At 46.9% G+C, this 17,203-nt stretch overlaps 2 protein-coding genes across 3 annotated transcripts; one reads left to right on the top strand and one right to left on the bottom strand.

Moving 5' to 3' along the window:
* The first annotated feature begins 287 nt into the window (after window positions 1–287).
* On the top strand, window positions 288–2,176 carry LOC123128698 (uncharacterized). Of its 2 annotated transcripts, none has more exons than XM_044548773.1 (2): window positions 288–481; window positions 1,343–2,176. In XM_044548773.1, the coding sequence occupies exons 1-2, from the start codon at window positions 339–341 to the stop codon at window positions 1,959–1,961; spliced, it is 762 nt and encodes a 253-aa protein (XP_044404708.1). In that variant the 5' UTR covers window positions 288–338; the 3' UTR covers window positions 1,962–2,176. The 2 variants fall into 2 exon arrangements, with proteins under 2 accessions (XP_044404708.1, XP_044404709.1); XM_044548774.1 differs by having other exon boundaries at window positions 297–481; window positions 1,346–2,176.
* Window positions 2,177–2,587: 411 nt separating this feature from the next.
* Window positions 2,588–4,973, bottom strand: LOC123128697 (eukaryotic translation initiation factor 3 subunit G). The gene is made up of 2 exons (XM_044548772.1): window positions 4,526–4,973; window positions 2,588–3,298 (listed from the first exon to the last, which is right to left on the bottom strand). Exons 1-2 carry the CDS (start codon window positions 4,854–4,856, stop codon window positions 2,760–2,762), a joined length of 870 nt encoding a protein of 289 aa, XP_044404707.1. The 5' UTR covers window positions 4,857–4,973; the 3' UTR covers window positions 2,588–2,759.
* Window positions 4,974–17,203: the final 12,230 nt, after the last annotated feature.

The raw sequence follows: 17,203 nt of genomic DNA, 5'->3' as shown, positions 1-17,203 counted from the left end.
TTTAAAAAATAAGTAGGACTTCGGTGTTTTTTGAAAGAAAAAAAATGTAGGAGTGGTTTTTTTTTTCTTAGCATCAAAAGTAGGAGTGGTGACCAGTGAAAAAGATAGGATTGGTGGCAGGTGAATGCATGGGCCTAGTACTGTGTTTCGGGAGCATGAATGAATAATAGCATTTGGGCCTAAGACTACCCAGTCACTACAACAAAATACCATCCATATCTGGGCTCCAGATGGGCCTAGCTAAGAGCCACCAACAAAGGCCCAGAAAAGGAACAGAAGAGAGGAGAACATAACAAAGAACAGGAAGCAGAAAACCTTACCCTGATGCCAATCCCGTCATGGCAGGACCTAACCCATCCCCAGCTATGGCGGCGGCGGCGGCGGCGGCCACGCCGGCGAGGGCCTGGTGGCGGCCGGAAATCCCCGCGACCGCCGCAGCCGCTGCTGGCAGCTGCTTCTTCCGTGCCGGAGGAAGGCGCTTGTGAGGCCTCTCCCCTAAGCTTTAATTTCAGGGTTCCCATCTCCAATTAGTGCGCTGAATTGAGCAAAAATAGTACTCTACGTGCTGTGGTAATTCTGGCAAGTTAGGACGTCGGTTTGTCGGCCGGTAGTATCAGGTAAAGGTGGGATCTTGGGATTCTTGAATCTCGGCCCTCTGCAGTTTGTCACACGCTTAACTGAATCTTGGCCTTCTGCTGTTATTACACACTTTACTGAATCTTGGCCTTCTTCTGCAGTTAGTTACACACACTACTGAATCTTGGCCTTCTGCAGCTAGTTACACACTTCACTGTCTAAGTGCTTTGGTTAAGGCTAATTAAGCCAGTTGCAGTTTTAATCCCTTCCTACATCAGAAAATGGGCTCAAGTAGTAGGCAGAAAGATAAAATTTTGCCATTTCTTTGACTGAACCTTGGGAATTTTCAGCGTGGAAGGGATTTGAGTCCCACTTAAAGTGAAAATTGCAGTCACCATACCAGTAGATAGCTTCGTCTTACTACTTTCTTGTTAGTCTCAATATAGTACTCCCTCTGTAAACTAATATAAGAGCGTTTACAGAGGGAGTAATAGTCTAACCGAGGTATGCTTAGTCCTCAGTGTAACATCTTCTTATTCATCCCATTATTTGCCACTTGGTTGAGTTGCTTCCTTTCACCCTGTTTAGGTTAAGGAACTCTCATGTCAAGTCTACTTCCACATCGATTGTACCCTTCTGAAATTTGGAACATGTTGCCATGGTCTTTGTTTGTTGCAAGGAATATTACTATGATTAATGTGCTGACCAAAGTTAAAAAATGATTAATGTGCTGACCATGTTGCAATTTATCTTTAAACATTTCTAGCAGTGCAGGACTTCAAATGACAGGCAGAGCCAGCAGCATCCTCCCTCACGTCAAGAGCGGGGAGGCAGCAGAAGGGAGCCCCAACGCTGACACCGAGACCGCCACTGCCATCGCCCCTGTCGTCGATGAGGAGACCCTGCGCCACGACCTGGAGACGGCGATCGAGGAGGAGGACTACGGGCGTGCGGCGAGGCTCCGGGATGAGCTCCGGCACCTCCGGGAGGACGGGCGGTCGTCCCTGCTGGCGGCGAACACGCGGTTCTATGACGCGTTCCGGGACGGTGACCTGGCGGCGATGCATGCTGTGTGGGCGAAGGGCGAGCACGTGTACGTGGTGCACCCGTCGGCGGGGCGCATCTCGGGCTACGAGACGGTGATGCGGAGCTGGGAGATGGTGTGCGACGCCGATCACGAGTTCCCGCTGCGGTTCGACCTCCAGGACGTGGAGGTGCACGTCAAGGGGGATATTGGGTATGTCACCTGCCTGGAAATGGTGAAGACGAGGGGCAGCGGCGGCAGCTGGGGCAAGCAGCTCGCCACCAACGTCTTCGAGAAGGTCGCCGGCGAGTGGCTCATGTGCGTCCACCACGCCTCGCATCTCGACGACGACGATGAATGATCATGGAAGATGGATGGTGACCAGGTTCGAGCGCAGGAGGCTTCGCTGTACAGACGTGAGCGTATAGAGAGAGTTACAGGCCATACCATTCAGCAGAGTTGAGAGACGTTTTATCATTTATAGTTCTTCCATTTTTGTATCATCATCAAATACATATGCTGTTTTGTATAATCAAATACGTATCCTATTTTGAGGAATTAGATACTCTTTTTCTATTCCCTCCGTCCCACATCAATTGCCGCTCAAACCAATGTATCAAGGCGGATTTCAGTGCTTGAGTGACGGAAGTTGTTTTCTTTCAGTATCAAGACGGATTTTAGTGCTTGAGTGACGGAAGTTGTTTTCTTTCAGTATCAAGACCAAGACGGATTTCAGTGCTTGAGTGACAGAAGTTGTTTTCTTTCAGGTCTACTGGTCACCACGAAATGTCACGGGAGAACCCACCTGCTAGTTCTCATTATCGGGCAAGGACACCAGAATTTTTACCGAGTTACACAAAGTTCGCGAAATGATATCTGAGCTAAAGAACGGCATCGGCAGATTCTCAACTGATCTTGATCGTCCAGGTAGCAAAGAGAAGCAAGTGGAGTACTAACGAAATGAAGCAACAGGTATGCAAAACTTGATGAAATATAAACTCAAGTGCCATCCTTAAGAAATTCACTTTTTCATCAACAGAGTGTAGTTATTCTCAACAAGGCAAAACACGACACAAGCCCACGACACAAAAGTACTGGTATTTCGGAGACCATAATGATACGACACTTGTAGGAAATCTGGATGCTTAATAGGCAGTAACTAAGTAGGCCTAGGTGCAGCCATCTCCACATGGAGGATGAGGTTATCATAACCATACCCATTGAGCTTGCTGATGGCCTTCTCAGCGTCCTCCCTGTGAACGAAGTTGACGAACCCAAAGCCCCTGCTCATTCCAGTCTTCTGATCCACCGCAACGTAGACACGGCTGACCGGGCCAAACGTGCGGAACAGCTCAAGGAGGTCGGGCTCGCGGGTGTCCTCCGACAGATTGGTAACACGGACAGAGTTCTCATCGTTCCTGCGCCTCATGTCGTGCCCAGCATCGGTATGAACAGCACCAGCCCTCAGCCTTGGAGCAACGTATGAGCCCTTGGCAGGGCCACTCAGTGCTGCAGGGCCGTCAGAAGTAGGAGGCATGTCCGATGCATCAGTTGGTGGAGCGAGGTCCTTGTAGGGGCACTTTGAGGTCCAGTGGTCACCCTTCTTACCACAGGTTCTGCAAACCATGAGAACAGCACCTCCCTTGCTTGCCATTGCCAGTGGGTCACCAGAAGCACTTGGTTCATCAGCTTTGCTCCCTACAATTAAGAGAAGAGTTAAAAAAATAAAAGGTCAGATAAAGCAAACCCAGCTAGTTTATGGACTTTGAAACAACAATAATGAAGACATTATCATCAACGGATTTAGCACTGTTAACAATGCTAAGAAGGTAAAGCACTGTTAGCAATGCTAAGAAGGTAAAGCACTGTTAGCAATGCTAAGAAGGAAGAGCACTGTTAGCAATGCTAAGAAGGAAGAGCACTGTTAGCAATGCTAAGAAGGAAGAGCACTGTTAGCAATGCTAAGAAGGTAGAGCACTGTTAGCAATGCTAAGAAGGTAAGGAACTGTTAGCAACGCTAAAAAGATAAATGTTGCAGTTTGAGAAGAACACAAGGATGGCCAAATAGAGTAACAGACGCACAACATCCATGGCACAATACTGCAAGGTCAGATTAGGGTTGGGGTACGGAAGAAAGACGAGTTAACATGCCCCAGAACCAGTGTGCTATACAACAAACAAAACTTTAACCTACTCAACCGCATCCTACATTAACTCTACTCAAGAAATAGAATATCTACAGCAGTAAATCATCTAAAACAAAACACACAAGTCAATTTTGGTTTTTAGTAAACATAATCACCACTAGATAGGAAACTGGAATGAAGAGAATGGGGTCGCTCTCTGATGACAGTAATGCATTCAAAAGATAATTCTTCTGTACCCCCAAATCAGCAGTGCAATTAGAACTGCAACTGGAAATCCCATGATCAGGCATTCTACATGTGCCTGCACACAACATACTCAAATCACCCGCCTAACTAAAACAGAAAACAGTTACCTGAAGAACCTACCTCGAACTCACAACCCAAACAAATTCAATTGCGGCTTCTCTAAACTGGTTTTTTGTAGCAGATGTATGAAACTGGTATTCTGCCCCCGTACCCAATAACAGCATTGCTTCAAAACACATCAATCGAAAAACTTACGGAGAAATGTTGGGTACTGCATCATAGCTACCAATCTATTTACTGTCCTTCCAGCAACCTACCAGTTAGAAATGTTACTATACACATGCATATTCCCTAGATGTACATGTAATCACTAAACATAACGCAGCAGCTGACGGAATATAGACTTCTGATTGGATCAACGCCAGTTCATGTGGATCCCCAATCTTGACTCTATAATGCTACAGGGGATAACAGCAATCCACACCAAGAGAGTGTCTAACGACACAGCAACTGATTCGAAAGAGAAGCGGACCTGGGGCGCGCGGGCGCTCGAGGAGGATCTCCTCGGTGGAGACGACGGTGAGGCGCGCGGAGGCGTCGTCGCCGCTGGCGGCGTCGCCGAACTTGGCCCAGTTGCGGCGCTCGACGGCGGCCTTGGAGAGGCGCGCGCGGGCGAGCTTGCGGACGCGGGTGGTGGTGGTGACCTTGACCTTGTTGCCGTCGTCGTCGAAGCGGTACTCGATCGTCTTCTTGAAGCCGTTCTCGTCGGGCCCGATGACCACCCGCGGCGGGAGAAGGAAGTCGAGGTCGCCCCCGTCGTCCTCCTCGAGCTCCCCCCACCGGATCTTCGCGTCCGCCGGCATGGCTACCGCTCGCTGGATGGATGGGGCGCTAGGGTTCGGGGTGCGGCGGCGTGGAATGGGGAGGAGTGGGGAGCTTTGGCTTGGTTGTGAAACGGGGATGTGTGGCTCGGATTAGTTTCTGGATGATTTTGTTCGGCGAGGTCGTGGCCTTGGAGATGGGCTACGGGATGCAGTTGTTGGGCTTCGGAAGCAAGTCTCAGTTCTCCAACATGCGCGCAGGTGGGCCTTGTTGGATCGGAACCAGCTGGCCGATGCGCGAGGCCCACGCGCAACTTTTTTCCCTCTCGCTAGGGTTTCGTTCCTCTCGGGGCGATCTAGATCGCCGCCGTTGAGACCTGGCTTTCCCTGTCCCCGCTTCCTTCCCTAGTCCTTCGCTCGCGATCGATTGCGTCAGGGCTCATCGATCCAGGTAGGGGAGGGAAAGAAGGAGGCTCTAGGGTTCCTGCAAGACCCGATTCGTTGTTGATCGGGTTAGGGTTCGAAAAGTAATGGCATCAGGCGGAGCTTCGGGGCCGAATTCAGGGCCTACGGATCTGGATGATGTGACTGCGCTGATGAAGGAACTAGGTCTTCGGGAGGAGGACCTAGACGACGTGGTTTTCAACGCAGATGAGGCCCGGATGAGGCGGCGCGATGGATAGCGTTGGCTAGGGTTCACTCGCCAAAGACATACAGCCAGTATTGGTTTTTCAAGAACATGAGAGCTGCGTGGGATCTAGCACAGGAGGTGCAGTTCAAGCCTCTGGAAGATAATCTATACACTGTGCAATTCTCTTGCCTAGGTGATTGGGAGAGAGTAACGCGTGATGGCCCGTGGCACTTCCGGGGTGATGCTGTGATAATCAAACCGTATGATGGGCTGGCTAAACCATCTACGGTCCTGCTTGATACGATTGAGATATGGGTGCAAATCCATGATGTGCCATCCTTAGCTGCAAAGGTTGGAGAGGTCCTATATGCCGAGCCACAGTCACAAGATTTCACGGGCAATTTCCATCGGATATGGGTTCGGATCAATGTCAACAAGCCACTGAGGAATGTTGTCTCGATGATAAGGGACGGGAAGCGCCAGATCTACAAACTCAAATATGAAAAACTCCTGGATTGGTGTGCGGTTTGTGGCATGCTAGGTCATCAGTTCAAAGAGCATGGTAATGGAATTCACCCACCATCAGCTTTGGTTTTCAAAGATCTGAGAGCTTCATGGGTTATGCGAACTGGACAGGGCCCAGGAGGGGGACGCGGCCGCAGAGGTGGTCGGAGGGGGGGCCGGGGAGGTCGTGCAGCCGGCCCTCGTTTTGATCATGACAAGGGCAGCGAAGGGCAGGACAGTTCGGGCAGTGCTTCAGATATTGTCATGGATGAGGGTGATAACAACAGAAAGAGGGCACCTACCCATGCGCAACATGGGATGCAATCAGGGAATAACGAGATAAGCGATGCACACCAGGGGGCGAGGTTCTTGCTACCAGCACCCGAAACTGTTCCAGCTAGTCTGAGCAGCAAACAAGATTTGAAGAGGACCAAGATGAGCTCAGATATAGGGGAGGACAACTTGGGAAATATTGACAGTCTTGGCAGGACCGTCTCTTCTTTGGCGGGCTCCTTCGAGGAGCGCCACCGGGCCCAATGAATATTTTCTGCTGGAACTGTCGTGGTGCGGGAAAAGCTGCGACAGTTCGGGAGCTTCGCGATTTTGCGAGGCAATTTTCCCCTACCCTCTTATGTATTGTTGAAACACAGCTAGAAAGCGGGAGGGTAGAAGCACTAGCTGGTACTTTGGGCTTTGATAAATCTTATGATGTTAGTAGTCGAGGTAGAAGTGGAGGCATTGGCTTGTTTTGGAATGATTCAATAAATGTTGAGATCCTTGGCTACTCTGACTATCATTTAGATGTTTCTATTGAGGAACAAGGCAGAGAGAATTGGAGGATGACGTGTGTGTATGGTGAGGCACAAACGCACTTGAGGCACCAAACATGGACAACTTTGAAAAATGTCAGCACTTTGAGCACTCTCCCTTGGCTATGTGTGGGTGATTTTAATGAAGTGTTACGACCAGATGAGCACCATGGTGTGGGTCAAAGGAGCAACGCTCAAATCCAAGCTTTTCGTGATGTTTTAGATGTTTGCATGTTGCTCGACTTGGGCTACAAAGGTAATTTTTGGACCTTCGAGAAGAAAGTAACAGGCGGCACTTTCATAAGGTGCAGACTCGACCGGGCGCTAGTGAGTGCAGAATGGTTGGCGAGGTTTCCATTAGCCTTGGTTACACATTTGACGGGGGTTACATCGGACCATTCACCGTTGTTGCTCGAACTGGAAGCTAGGACGGCCAATCATGTTAGTCGCCCCTTCAGATATGAGACAATGTGGGAGACACATGTCAGTTTCCGGGATGTGATAAACCAGGGTTGGGGCGCAGGTCCTCCGTGCTCAACTGTGGAGGAGCTGCGACTAAAATTGCAAGACCTGGCAAGGGATCTGGGAAGATGGAGTCGGGATACATTTGGAAGCGTGAGGAAAGAGATAAAAAATCTAAAGAAATCCCTCGATGAACTAAAGAGTGATCCTCTAAGGACAGGCCCAACTTACGCCGAGTTGAAGATCAACGAAAGGCTAATTGAGATGTATCACAGGGAAGAAATCATGTGGCGCCAGAGAGCTAGGGTCGAATGGCTTTCTGCAGACGACAAAAATACAAAGTTTTTTCATCTCAAGGCCAGCTTGAGGAGGAAAAAGAACATGATCAAGGCGCTACAGAACTCATTGGGCGTTGAGATATCTGATCCGGGAGAGCTAAAGGCGATGGCACATGACTTTTATCAATCTTTGTACCTGCCCGAGGGAGTTCAAAACTTGGATGCAGTACTGAATCATGTGCCGCGCAAGGTAACAACAGCAATGAATACTAGTTTGTGTGCGCCATACACCAAGGAGGAAGTTAAGAGTGCTCTGTTTCAAATGTTTCCAACCAAAGCTTCGGGGCCCGATGGTTTTCCTGCACACTTCTATCAGAGACATTGGGAAGTTTGTGGGGACGAAGTAACAAGCATAGTTCTGAGAATTGTGAACGGCGAGGAGAGCCCAGAATCCATCAATGATATCGTGCTTGTTTTAATCCCCAAGGTAACTACTCCAAAAGTCCTTGCTCAATTCCGTCCCATAAGTCTATGCAACGTTCTATATAAAATAGCTTCAAAGGTGATAGCTAACAGATTGAAAGTAATCTTACCTGACATAATCTCTGAGGAACAATCAGCATTTGTCCCTGGAAGGCTTATCACAGACAATATCATTTGCGCTTATGAGTGCTTGCATTTTATGAAGAGGTCGAGATCAAAATCCAACAGTTTCTGTGCTTTGAAGCTGGACATGATGAAGGCATATGATAGATTGGAATGGACCTACCTGCGAGGTATCATGACAAAGTTGGGTTTTGACCAGCACTGGATAGATATTGTTATGGGTATGGTATCCTCAGTTTCTTTTTCGGTATGTTTCAATGGTGAAAAACTTGAATCTTTCAAGCCTACACGAGGTATTCGGCAGGGAGACCCAATCTCCCCCTACTTGTTCTTGATTGCAGCAGAGGGCCTTTCGTGCCTCCTTAAATCAAGTTCTCAGTCGTCACTAACAGGAATTCAGGTGGCTCCTTCGTCTCCTACCGTTAACCATCTCCTGTTTGCAGATGACAGCATGTTGCTATTCAAGGCCAGTGGGGAGGGATCAATTCAGGTGTCAAACCTACTTGATATTTACTGTCATGCGTCAGGGCAAAGAATCAACAATGAGAAATCTTCAATTTTCTTCAGTAAGGGCTGCCCTGCACAGTTGAAAGAAACTATTAAGACCAACATGCAAGTGTTAAACGAGTCTTTGAGTGAACGTTACCTGGGTATGCCGACGGATGTTGGACACTCGAAGAACGGTACGTTTAAATACCTTTGGGACCGAGTCTGGGAAAAGATCAAAGGATGGATGGAGAAGTTACTGTCTGCTGCTGGTAAGGAAGTTTTAATTAAATCTGTAGCACAAGCGATCCCCGTGTATTCGATGTCGTGCTTCAGATTACCAAGGGGTCTCTGCGATAGTATCACATTGATTATCCGACAATTCTGGTGGGGTTCTAAGCAAGGGAAGAGGAAGCCTAGCTGGGTAGCATGGGATATCTTAACCATGCCGAAGCATTTGGGAGGTTTGGGTTTCCGCGACTTGGAAATTTTCAACCTAGCATTGTTAGCAAGGCAGGCATGGCACACACTCACAGATGACACATCTCTCAGCGCTCGAATCCTGAAGGCGGTATATTTCCCGGAATGTTCTCTACTTCAAGCCGAACTTGGAGCACACCCGTCTCAGATATGGAGGGCAATATTGGAAGGGCGCGATATCCTTGCACAAGGTATGGTGCGCCGAATAGGAGATGGTGCATCGACGGATATTTGGCAACACAACTGGATTCCTCGAGACAGTTTCAAGCGCCCTATAACATCTCTGACGCCAAATCCTCCTGTGAGAGTGGCACAACTCATCGACAACACTTCTGCTTGCTGGAACGAGGGCTTGGTCCGAACTGTGTTCACTCATTTTGACGCCGAGGCGATTTTGAGAATCCCGCTATGCACGCGTCGAGTCGAGGATTTCCGGGCATGGCATCATGATCCTAGAGGAAGGTTCAGCGTCCGGTCTGCCTATCACATGATTCTTAAGACAAAGCATAGTAGGGAGGCATGGCTAAATGAGGAGGGAGGGACTTCATATGAGTTTAACGAATCCAACAACTGGTCAACGATATGGCATATCCAAGTGCCCTCAAAGCTTAAGATGTTTCTATGGCGTTTAGCCAGGCAATCAATGCCAACGGGGACCGTTTTGGAGCACCGACACATGACAATAGAAAATACATGCCTACTCTGCGGAGCCGTGGACACATGGAAGCATGCACTGATCTCATGTCCCATGTCTGCAAGTGTATGGACGCTGGCTCCCGAAGAGCTGGTGCATCATATGCTAGAGCGCGGCGAGGAGAATCCGAAGGATTGGCTGTTTGCAATTCATGAAATACTATCTAAAGAGCTTTTTGATCGCTTGGTGGTCTCACTTTGGGCGATATGGGGAGCCAGAAGGAAAGCTATCCATGAGAACATCTATCAATCACCCCATTCTGTGAGCAGTTTCATATCAAGTTACTTGGGGGAGCTGAAGATGATAAATGCCAAGAACCCTGTCACGATGGTGCATAGATCCGAGAACCCAAAAAGGTGGATACCCCCGATTGCGGGCAATGCTAAGATGAACGTTGACGCGGCTATGTCTAGGCAGGGATTCGGGTCTATTGGGGTGATATGCAGAGACCAAACAGGTAGTTTCATCGGTGCATCCACCTTCGGTTTCAGAAACATTGTAGATCCACCAACCCTTGAAGCCATGGCGATCAGAGAAGCACTGGCATTGGCAGATGATCTATATCTACGACAGATTGAAGTGGCGTCGGATTGCAAAGTGGTAGTGGAGGATCTACAGAAGGATAATTTGGCGAGCTACGGTGCAATTGTACATGAAATAATAGCCCATTCCAATTCTTTTGAATTTTGTAGCATTAGACATGAATTTAGGAGCTCCAATTATAAAGCTCACAACTTAGCGATGCATGCTTTATCTCTCGGTGGTGGCCGCCGTGTTTGGTTAGGCCATCCCGGGAACCTACCATCCGTCCCTGTAAACATTGTGACGAATTAATAAAGCTTCGCGACATTGTCTCAAAAAAAATCTGCTTCCATCCAAAAAAAGTCTGCGGACCCTATAAAAAATAAAAATAAAAATATGCTGGCGTGAAAGTATTTGTATTTTTATTGAGGAAAAATCTCTCAGTATTCATGACTATTCTTCGTTCCGTTTCCTTTTTACGGATGAAAGAAAGATGATTCTTTTTCATTCGGACTAGTAGAACGTCTGTGCGTTGCTACGGGCTATAATGCATATACTTTAAGAAGCATCTCTGATCTGAACTCCTAATCCAATTATACCCCTTAATCAAATATTATGTGTCCTAGGATCTACTATAGGTTTGCTCATGTGGGCGCTCGCTGGTGGCCGGCCTCTTATCATGGGATCATAGCATTCTTCTCTTTAGTTTTTTATCTTTTTATTCCATTTTCTTTCTTTTTCCCCGTAGAAGTGTCATGCTCTCGACTTTCCTCTATCAATAAAAACACACCTCTCATGTGTACTTACACTCTGCCGAATTCCCTCTAAGAGTGCTCTACTCCCATTAATGGAATGAATGATTCCTCTCAGTCAATGGTATATATTCCTTCAAAAACTTCAAGAAAACAGCCATGCTTCATACAACTCAATATTTTAGCCTTTTTTTATTTCTCAGGCAACCAGCCAACATTAATTTCTGCCTTCACACTGCATGCATACAATGGAACAGCTGAAAACATATGACAGAAATAGATTGTAACACACATATGTATGCAACCTAAAATATGTTGTGTATTTCGAATTTGGACAACCATTTAACCATAATAACAGAAGAATGATTGATTGCGAAAGACCTATGGAGGATGCATCACAAGCGCCATACTCATTAATTCCACTCACAAGCCTTTTCTCGTAGAATTCACAACTTTATAAGACATCTTTAAAAACCAGCCATCAAAGATACATTTCTCAATTGAGACAAGGTATGCACATATTAAACATTTCGCTCCACGTGGGTCCATATTATTTTTGAACGAAGTCAAAATGCTTGGCATTTCATTGAATAAGAACGAGGTTTTAAGAATCTAGGCCAAAGGCCAAATTACAAGCATCACTCTCGCAGCATTATATTACACAGATATTTCGCTCGGCAAGGCACCACAACGATGCCTCCGCTTCGGTGTGTGTCACAAGCACACCGGACGGAATCGCGTTGTTGCGGAACACTCGAGCATTTCGCTCGTTCTAGATTTCCCAAAAGATAAGAAGCATAAAGAAAACAAGCGCCATTCAAGATTGCTACCTCCCGGAAGCGTTGCTGCGCCACCACTCCTTAAAGGAAACCATGCCTCCCCAATCCGTAGTATGAACATCATGTAAACCAAGCCACGTTCTGGTCATTCCCCAAACTCTGTATAAAAGAATCAAGTAGACATGGAAGTATACACATATATCTTTGAATTCTGTAAAACATTTAAAAGGTAATTAGCCACATTTTAACAACACTCTCTGGCTCTTAAATAAGTGATATTTTACTTGCACAGTTCAAATTAAACCATAAACTATAGTAAAAACAAAATCATAAAGTCATAAAAAAATTTATAGAATCCTTCTATCAATATTCATGTAAAATTCAGCGTGTTTAATGCTATGAAGAATAGCAACCCGAATTCCCACGAGGACAAGAATATGTTATATACACATGCAGATCTCCACTTTCAAATTTATCGAAACATCAGCCAAAATAACTTACGGAATGGTGTGTTGTTGTCACTTGTTGGTGTTCTATGTGGCTCGACCACACTGGCACTCAATTCCCGCAGGAGTGCCGAAGACCGGGAGGAGGAGATGCTTGCACGACCTATTGCCCAAGCAGATGTCATTTATTTATGGAGAAGGGGGTATTACATACAATTTGTATGCGAGGCAGTTCAGTTTAGTGGAAAAAATATACCCTGCATAAGATGTTGCAATGGCAAATGCCTCACATAATAAGAACACTTTGATGAGAACACAGTCCAATCCTTGATGAGAAGACATTGTTTCAATGATTCCATTGTGCCATCAATAAATCACTTTCCAGAACAGAAAAAGTATATGAGAGTGCATATTGAAAAAAACGTGTACCAACCGGTAAAAACAATTGCCCATTTAAATAGACTACGAAAGAAGCATCCAAAATTGGAGATCGGGATCAGCATATCGAAGAGGAAATGCAGGAAATGGAATGTCCCGCTGGCGTCACCGGAAAATAAGTCCCTCGATTCACTGATTCATCACCTTGAGGTAAATATCGTACACCCTCTGCTCCTCTTCTTTGAATCATTAATTTCTTTTTGTAAACATAGCCTTTGGCTGTAATTGTGCCAGCCCATTAAGAACAACACAACACATGCTTTTTGTCAAATGTTACTGTACAGAAGGAAAATGAAAGAACTTTGCCCTTGTGCTTTGGCAAAAATCTTCCAAGTCATAAGTTACAAAACCATGAGATGTGTGATAAAGTCTAATGTCTAAAATTTTCAGATTTTTTCAACTTTGTTTGATCACGTTTTTCCAATTGTTTGCATACTCAGGTGTAGTACACCCAGAGTAGAAAATCCACTCTCAAAACCTATTGATTACATCTTATAATTAAGAGAAATGCAGTAGGGACCACATGCGTGTAGTGATTCAGCAAACAATTTAAAAGTGAAAGTAAGATAAACAACTTACCGATCTGCACTAAAGAGTACTGAAAGTAATTTGAGTTGCCTCCTTGCTAAATAACTTACCACATGCGTGTAGTCGTAGCATGATGTACAGTAAGCAGGAAACATCCATTCTTCAAAAGAACATACAAAGGCCATAGTGGCGTGCAGTTTAGTGGCCAAGCAAAAACAAAGGAAACCCTGCACTTTTGAGAAAGAATGTTAGCTTCCTCGGATGACAATGTCATTTTCCCTTTCAGATGGCACAAAACGATTTAATAACTATAATTCCCCTTGCTAAACAATGTATATCTTGCACACATCCAGATTAATCTTAGTTCACTGACGCTAATTAGCAGAGCTAAGAAACACATAGTTTAGTAGGCCACTCGGGACCCGACACTTGCTCCGCTGGGCGCCTGGGCCACAAAGCACCCAAGTTCTTGTCAAACAACACACTGAACACCGAGTAGCAGGCCATTTGTGCAATCTCAGCAGAAACTCAAACAATTCCATTGGAAGGTTATTTAGAGCGAGTGTATGATACGTCTCCAACGTATCTATAATTTTTTATTGTTCCATGCTATATAATATTCTATTTTGAATATTATTGGACTTTATTATATTCTTTTATATTATTTTAGGGACTAACCTATTAACCGGAGGCCCAGCCCATTGCTGTTTTTTGCCTATTTCAAAGTTTCGCAGAAAAGGAATATCAAACGGAGTCCAAACGGAATGAAATCTTTGGGAATGTGATTTTCGGAACGAACGTGATCCAGAGGATTTGGACCCTACGTCAAGACATCAACCAGGAGGCCACGAGGTAGGGGGCACGCCCTCCACCCTCGTGGGCCCCCTGTTGCTCCACCGACGTACTCCTTCCTCCTATATATACCTACATACCCCCAAACTATCAGAGACGGAGCCAAAAACCTAATTCCACCGCCGCAACCTTATGTACCCGTGAGATCCCATCTTGGGGCCTGTTTCGGAGCTCCGCCGGAGGGGGCATCGACCATGGAGGGCTTCTACATCAACACCATAGCCTCTCCGATGATGTGTGAGTAGTTTACCTCAGACCTTCGGGTCCATAGTTATTAGCTAGATGGCTATTCTCTCTTTTTGGATATCAATACAATGTTCTCCCCCTCTCTCGTGGAGATCTATTCGATGTAATCTTCTTTTGCGGTGTGTTTGTTGAGATCGATGAATTATGGGTTTATGATCAAGTTTATCTATGAACAATATTTGAATCTTCTCTGAATTCTTTTATGTATGATTGGTTATCTTTGCAAGTCTCTTCGAATTATTAGTTTGGTTTGGCCTACTAGATTGATCTTTCTTGCAATGGACAAGTGCTTAGCTTTGGGTTCAATCTTGCGGTATCCTTTCCCAGTGACAGCAGGGGCAGCAAGGCACGTATTGTATTGTTGCCATCGATGATAACAAGATGGGGTTTATATCATATTGCATGAGTTTATTCCTCTACAACATGTCATCTTGCTTAAAGCGTTACTTTGTTCTTATGAACTCAATACTCTAGATGCATGCTGGATAGCGGTCGATGTGTGGAGTAATAGTAGTAGATGCAGGCAGGAGTCGGTCTACTTGTCTCGGACGTGGTGCCTATATACATGATCGCACGGACGTATCTTCCTCCTCCCTCTCTCTTCCCTCTTGGACGACTCTCGCTAGTAGCCTGCTCTTCTTACGTCGATGTTTACCCACGTCCTGCACAAACAGACCAAATTTTTATGTTTTGTAAAACAAATGGACCAAGAATACAACATATATGAGATAAATTTTGAGCATTCAGAATCTTTTTTCAAAGGAGGATGCAATCGACAATAAAGAAGCAAGTTTTGCAATAGGTTTACAATGACAAGCTTAAGAATTGTGTATTCAACACTCAATAGATCAATACTAACTTGTAATAATCGTATGTTTTGGATGAACCTGTTTCAGTTTGTTTGGCAAAGTGATGGATCCTCGGTATAAGCAATTCCACTTTTTACTGCATGGAGAACAAATAAACATGAAGGTACCTCGTCCCAGATAGTTGAAGCAAGTGGGTCACCAGAAGAAGCACTTGAACTCTTTGATTCAACAGAACCATCTAGAAGTGTGGAAGTCAGAATGTTTTCAATCCTATCTGGCTTGTCATCCCAGCGGATGGCGGCTAATACAGACAGAAGTTTGAGAACCTGCAATGTAAGTGTAAGAGCACTTAACAATAAAACAAAGGGAAATATTGTTTGTCATCGTGTTAGAAAGGCGAGAGTCTTGTACAGCAGACTGAGCCTCCTTTGCTATTGCACGTACATCTTCCTTTCCTGTCCAGGTCCTTGGCATTGAGTCCTTGTCATGACTAAACTCAAACAGAGGAGAGGACCGAGGAGATCGAACAGGTGTAGGGGAGTGCACAGGTGTAGGTGCATCCTATGCCTACTCCAGCTACGTGGTCGTCTCTAATCGACATGGCGAGCCTGCGAGGAGGTGGTCGATGACGGGCGGGAGGAGATGGCGGCGGTCGACCCTCGACTCGACGGCGCACTACCGGAAAAGGGTCCTACCCCGACAGCCAAAACCATGCCGACGGCCACCGTCGGCCTAGTTGGAGCTATGTCGACAGCCACGTCCTGGCCGTCGGCTTATCCTAGCCGTCGGGCTACCCCGAGCTAAGCCGACGGCACCCGTCGGCACAATATGGCCGTCGGCCTAGCTGCGAATACGCCGACAGCAGCCGTCGGCATAACCCAGCTGTCGGCATAGCAGTGGGCCCGGCGACCCTGCCCGTGACCAGCGGCTAACGCCGTCAAATCTATGCCGACGGTCGGGATGGGTGCCGTCGGCATATCTCCGCATGCCACGTCACCAATCCGCAGCGCACCGTCCAGCACATATGCCAGCGGGGGCCGTCGGCATACCCACCACGCCGCCGTCGGCATACCCACCACGTCACCGATCCGCGGCACGCCGCCCACCTAGACCCTGCCGTCTCTATGCCGACGGCAATGCCGTCAGCATAGTTATTCTATTTTTTATATATGTTTTTATTCTTTTTATGTATTATTATATTAACTGACATGCAGCATATGCTTCTTTATGTATTATTATATGAATATATATGTACTTTGTCATTTTTCCATAGATTATGAATATATACATATAGTTTGTATTTTTTCCGAGCACGTTAATAATGTCCCATCATGTTCTTTTGAATATAGGTCCTTATATTTTATTAAAATAAAAAACAGCTATGCCGATAGAAGTTTTGTGGCGGTTGCAAATGCCCGGCACCCGTCTCCGGAGTGTGACCCCCTCACGTCCGCGGTGTGCACCCCTCACGGATGGCGCCACCGCTGGCACCTGGAGGACGAAAACGGCCGCATCGGGTCTATACGGAGGGGACGTTGCTCCCAAGTGTTTCTATAGGATGACCTACCACAACCGGGTGGTGTTTTGGCATGTCCGAAGAGGCGGCACGCATCTCCGAGGCGTGCCCCCCCTAACGGACGGCGCCGCCACCGGCACCTGGAGGGGGGAAACGGACGCGTCGGGTCTTAGTATTTAGATGCAGCTGCCATCAAGGAGAATTTCATGTCCCTTAGGCGGGACGGGTGGTGTTGTGGCATGTCCGAAGAGGCGGCACGCATCTCCGGGGCGTGGCCCCCCTCACGGACAGCGCCGCCGCCGGCCCTGGAGGGGGAAACGGACGCGTCGGGTCTACACGGAGGGTATGTAGTTGTGGGTTTGGCCCGAATGTTGCTCCCAGGTGTCCCTCTGGGGTGACCTGACACAACCAGATGGAGAGATCCACTGGTCAAAGCCCGTCCGTAGAAAGTCAAAGGGTTAGATCTCGTGGTCAACCGCTCCAGGGTTAGGTGGGACGGGGGCCCTGGGGGTAGCAATGCCACCGGAGCATCGCACCGGCCCCTCATACAT

Source organism: Triticum aestivum, chromosome 6A (assembly GCF_018294505.1).
Source record: "Triticum aestivum cultivar Chinese Spring chromosome 6A, IWGSC CS RefSeq v2.1, whole genome shotgun sequence".
NCBI lineage: Eukaryota > Viridiplantae > Streptophyta > Magnoliopsida > Poales > Poaceae > Triticum > Triticum aestivum.
This window is presented reverse-complemented; position numbering and strand designations above follow the sequence as displayed.

Coding starts and splice junctions, on each gene's coding strand:
- LOC123128698 (XM_044548773.1), top strand. CDS start 339: ATGGCAGGACCTAACCCATCCCCAGCTATGGCGGCGGCGGCGGCGGCG. Junction 482..1,342: donor CGTGCCGGAGGAAGGCGCTT/GTGAGGCCTCTC, acceptor AAACATTTCTAG/CAGTGCAGGACTTCAAATGA.
- LOC123128697 (XM_044548772.1), bottom strand. CDS start 4,856: ATGCCGGCGGACGCGAAGATCCGGTGGGGGGAGCTCGAGGAGGACGAC. Junction 3,299..4,525: donor CGAGCGCCCGCGCGCCCCAG/GTCCGCTTCTCT, acceptor TCTTAATTGTAG/GGAGCAAAGCTGATGAACCA.